Consider the following 4,953-nt stretch of genomic DNA (forward strand, 5'->3'; position numbering starts at 1 on the left):
TATATATATATATATATATATATATATATACAGATTAATATTGTAGGGTCCCAGTGACTGTCTGTTGAACAATTGTCTACTCTAGTCTGTAGACTTCCCCGTAATGTGGCTATAACATTTTTTTATTTTAAAATGTTTACTTTGTCAACTTAATCTGCAACATACCATTAAGAATCCCTCAACCATCACAATATTACTGATCAGACTAAAAATATTGTGTTATGGAAGGCCAGTTTTGGTCCTTCATATCAGATGGAGCAAAATACAAATTGATTGATTGAAAAACATTTATTTCCACCTAACAGCAGTTTGTTCGACTTACATATGAAATTCCCATGAACACAATAAAACATGTAGGTGTAATGACAAAAACGAAACGTTCAGGTGAATATTTTTTGCAAAGTGCTGTACGTTTTCCATTTTCTTTCTTTTCTTTTTTATGATCAATCATACTTAGAGTGAATGCAATGAGGACCAACTACATGATGTACAGGCTTTCTCACCTGTCTAATTTATGTTCTTTAAAAAAAATCTACATGAACAACCCTGGACATTTAGGAGACAACACAGCTGTAAAGTGCGAAATGTTATTAGTGATTATTCATGTTGTGTTATGTAATTACCCTTTGGGATTAATAAAGCATTTTTGAATTTGTATGTTGAAGTTGCTTCCTGGTTTGACGTCCGCTCTGACGTCATGGCCATGGTCCCTTGTGGTGCCTGGTGGTGACCTCAGTTTGGTTCTGCGGAGATCCGAAAGTCCAGCCAAAAGGGAAAAGGCGAGCGACCAAACTTCTTTCGTATTTTTGTGGAGTTGATGTTCTATCTGGAAAGTCAATTTTTGGTGGAAATCTTTGCTGTAGACATTTTTGTTTTTATTTTTTTAACGAGAGATGCATTTGGACACTACTGGAGAAAAGCGGCATCTAGTGGCGTCTTTATGCAAGTTGAAACTTTATTCATTAAACGTTAACATTTCTACTTTCTACATTATATACAGCAATTTAATGTATTTTTGATTGTTTATATTATAAATTTGGGGGATGTGTGGAATTGATTTAAGTAGCAGCGCAAATTATGCCAGCCGCCAGTGGCGCTGCAGATCCTTCCACAACATTAACAGCTGGTAAACGCTCATGGGGACGGAGCGGAGCTCAAGATGGAGCGAGCAAGCGTGCTGCCAAACATCCGAACAGGTCCAGGTCCTGCCTGAGGGCGGAAAGAGGCAGAGACACCGAGGCGGGGAAAACCAGATCCGCGGACGGCCGAGAGGGGGAGCCCGAGAGGTTCGGCAGAGCAGCTGTCCAGCCAGTTGGTGCTGAGGCTGATCTCACGCCGAACAGGGCGGATGCTGCCAGAGTAGATTCACCAGCACCACCGGGTTGCCGCTCTGCCACAGGCACACCCCGCTTCAAACACCGCGCTGACCAACAAATCCTGCCCAACAAATCCTCTCCTCTGAGGACAAAGGAGGAAAGCGGGCAGCGGGAGACGAGAAGCGGCGCCGCCGGGGGCTGCGGAGCGGGCCTCGACTCGGGCTGGCGGAGAGAAGGATGCTTTCAGGCTGAGCCGATTCACTCTCATCCGCACAGGAGACTGAAAAGGAGAAGCGTGAAGATGCAGACCGAAACGGAGGGCGCTGCTGGGGTGGAGGCCGCGCAGGGAGAGCCGGATCCGGCTGCGGGGGAGACGGAGGAGGCGTCCGTGACACAGCAGGACCAGGCCCTGGAAGAGGAGATAGAGAGGCTTCTGGAGGAAAATGATGATCTCAAGGTTTATGCTTAATCACTGGATGATTCTTTGTTAACAGTTATAAAATATGAGAGACAAAAAGCAGAGTAAAATAGTATGTATTCTGGCGTTGTTATTGAAAGATGGGAAATCAATCATTTAGCCTGTTGATTATTCTTCGGAGGAGGAGGCTAAGCTCTACAGTCCATACGGAGGGGAAAACATGTTATTCATTAGCTTGTACTGATATTGATTCACCTGGATCAATAATGTTTTGTCTTTAGAATGAACTAATCAGATAGTCACAATCCAGGATTTAATATATTAAGTAGATGTTGGAAAAAAATCTTTAAGTGTGTTAAAGAAATTACAAACTGGGAGCTTAAATTATTTGGCTCGAAAACATTTTATTTTCACTACAGTGTTTTGTGTGTGCGTGTGGGTGTGTTCGTGCGTGGATGTGTGCGCGCGTGTGTGTTTTGTGGTGGAAAGCACCACGAAAACGTCATGCATAAGAAAATAAACTATAAACTATGAATTAAAATGGAAGCATATTGGTGCCAAATGTCTGGTGAGTAAAGAGCATATTGACATGATCCTGGTAGTCACAACAAATTCAGGGAAATCTTAAAAACTTTAAATAAAAATGCATATTAAATACATTCTACTAATAGTATTATTAATAGTACTAACAGTCAGGGATCAAAAAAAGAAGAAATCAAAGTATAGTGGCAAATAAAAGTTCATGAATGAAAAAGAAAGAGATCGTTTAAAAGGTTATTTAAAGTAAGCCTTGCAGTGAAACACTACAGCGAAGCATGCTCTTCTACTTTAATGACCCATCTGCTGATCTTTGGTGTGATTCTTGCCAGTGTGAGATCGAGGAGATGAGGGCCGAGATGGACGAGATGCGAGACACCTTCTATGAGGAAGACACATGCCAGCTGCAGGAAATGAGGCGTGAGTTAGAGCGGGCCAATAAAAACTGCCGGATCCTGCAGTATCGACTGCGCAAAGCCGAGAGGAAGCGGCTGCGCTACGCCCAGGCGGGAGAGATTGATGAAGAGCTGCTGAGGAGCCTGGAGCAGGACCTGAAGGTGGAAGCCGACGGTCCTTCCTCCTCTGACGCTGTCATGGCAAAGCATTTGACGGAGTTACTAGTCCTGCTGCTAATTCTGTTGCAGGTGGCGAAGGACGTGTCGGTGCGGCTGCACCACGAGCTGGAGAAGGTGGAGGAGAAACGGACGAAGACAGAGGAGGAGAATGAAAAACTGAGACAGAAGCTCATAGAGGTGGAGGTGACCAAACAGGCTCTACAGAATGAACTTGACAAAACCAAAGAGGTGAGGACATGGATGGCAGTAAAGACTAAATGCAGACTGAGCTTAACTCATGAAGAAAATTGAGCAACAAAAATCGATGTCTCCACATCTGAAAAGCCGGTATAGAGGCATACTTCTAAAGGACCTGCAGCTGAAATGCTTCAAAATGTGGTTTATGGCTTTTATGATTTTTTTTATTTGAAAACATTTATTTGTAAACTACTTTGAGTTGGCACTGTATCTCTTCATATGCTGTCGAAAAAAAGCATGAAAGCCTAAACTGTCCTTTGTCCTGTCTCTCTCTTAGTCTCAGAAGCGAAGGGGAAGCAAAGATGTCCAGAAGGCTGACAAGAAGCCAACACAGACTCCGACTGAGGTCAGAAGCTCTCACTAACAGCTGGAATTCTATTCATGTCAAAGTATCTCCATGTTTTGAACCAATCATTTTTCTACGATCAACTATGTCATTTATATGTAGACAAGAGTGCTCAAGCAATTGCAGACTTAGTGAAAGTTAAAAATCTTTTTGGCCCAATCTCTTGGCTGACGGGCTGCGGCTCAGAATCTTCACTTTAATCTTAAGTCTTTGAGTCTTTGCAGATTTTTGCAGAGACTGATTTTCTTTTTTCGTCTCTCAGGAGGAAAACGACGACCTGAAGTGCCAACTAGCTTTCATCAAAGAGGAAGCCGTGCTTATGAGGAAGAAGGCGGCCAAGATCGACAAGGAAAAGGACTGCCTGGAGCAAGAGCTGCAGAAGTATCGCTCCTTCTACGGAGAACTGGACAGTACCCATCCCAAAGGGGAGGCCGGGGGTCCGCCCACCACCCGCGAGTCAGAGCTGAAGCTGCGGCTTCGGTTGGTGGAGGAGGAGGCCAACATCCTGGGGAGGAAGATAGTAGAGTTGGAGGTAAGACCAGACAATGCAGTGAGAAGCTTTTTTGAGGGGAAATTTCTGGAATCTTTTCAAATTGGTCTCCGTCTTTCCAACCAGGTTGAGAACCGAGGTCTGAGGGCTGAGCTGGATGACCTCCGCGGTGACGGGGATGGTGCCGGGAGCTCTGGGCGCGGAGCGACGGGTGGGTCGGGCGTGGGACGAGGTCTGGGCGATGATCTGACCGAGCTCCGACAGCAGCTGCAGCTGGTGGAGGACGAGGCCGAGCTCCTGAGGAGAAACCTGGCTGATGCTGAGGAGCAGAACAAGAGGGTGACAGCAGAGTTGAACAAATGGCGCTTCAAGGCCGGGACCCACGAGGGAGGAGCCAGGCACGGTGGAGGGGGTTCAGGAAGTGCAACGCCCGATGGAGCCAAATCAGAAAATCTGCAAGAGGAGCTGAAAGCTGCAAGGCTGCAGATCAATGATCTCAGTGGCAAGGTCTGAAATTTTAATATCTATGTTTTCTGTACTTATAATAAGATAATAACCTTTAACATTTTACATTTATTAAGTCACATTACAACCACAAACTACAGAGTAGGGTAATGAGATGTTGTGTGATTGGCCAACATGCAAAGTTGAAGGAAACAAAACTAGAACATTTCTGAAGAAATTTAAACGGGGCCTGCCAAAGTGTCGGTTGAAACACGGACTTCTGATGCTAAAAATTAGCATCAGTGCTAAAGTAATAACTCAATAACATGTGGAGCGTCAGAAGCATGTTGAGTAACATGGACTTACGCCATTCACTGTATTAAAAATAGTGTATAAGCGAAAATTAGCCAAAATGCTAATGTTAGCCTAAATGCTGCCAGTGGCATGTGGGGCCTCACTAACATGTTGTCTTACATTGACTTCCTCCATTTCTTCTGCTCCTTTGAAACACTACTTAACAAGAATTGTGCAGGTGGTGAATTTGGCAGGAAAGTGAAAATGTGTTTTTCTTTTTGTTGTCATTGGTGGGA

At 44.5% G+C, this 4,953-nt stretch overlaps 1 protein-coding gene across 2 annotated transcripts in view; it reads left to right on the forward strand.

Annotated features, from left to right (window-relative positions):
• Positions 1 to 712: 712 nt before the first annotated feature.
• Positions 713 to 4,953, forward strand: part of LOC106949269 (protein SOGA3) — a 9,995-nt gene continuing 5,754 nt past the window's right edge. Inside the window, exons 1-6 of one of the 2 annotated variants that reach the window (XM_015035400.1) lie at positions 714 to 1,773; positions 2,604 to 2,828; positions 2,916 to 3,074; positions 3,361 to 3,429; positions 3,692 to 3,961; positions 4,046 to 4,426. In XM_015035400.1, the coding sequence (XP_014890886.1) occupies positions 1,078 to 1,773; positions 2,604 to 2,828; positions 2,916 to 3,074; positions 3,361 to 3,429; positions 3,692 to 3,961; positions 4,046 to 4,426 (1,800 nt within the window). In that variant the 5' untranslated portion in view covers positions 714 to 1,077. Of the gene's footprint in view, positions 1,774 to 2,603; positions 3,075 to 3,360; positions 3,430 to 3,691; positions 3,962 to 4,045; positions 4,427 to 4,953 lie in introns of both variants that reach the window. The other variant, XM_015035399.1, reaches the window with a different exon arrangement.

Source organism: Poecilia latipinna, unplaced genomic scaffold (assembly GCF_001443285.1).
Source record: "Poecilia latipinna isolate Pla-1442-1.1 unplaced genomic scaffold, P_latipinna-1.0 Scaffold334, whole genome shotgun sequence".
NCBI classification, from domain to species: domain Eukaryota; kingdom Metazoa; phylum Chordata; class Actinopteri; order Cyprinodontiformes; family Poeciliidae; genus Poecilia; species Poecilia latipinna.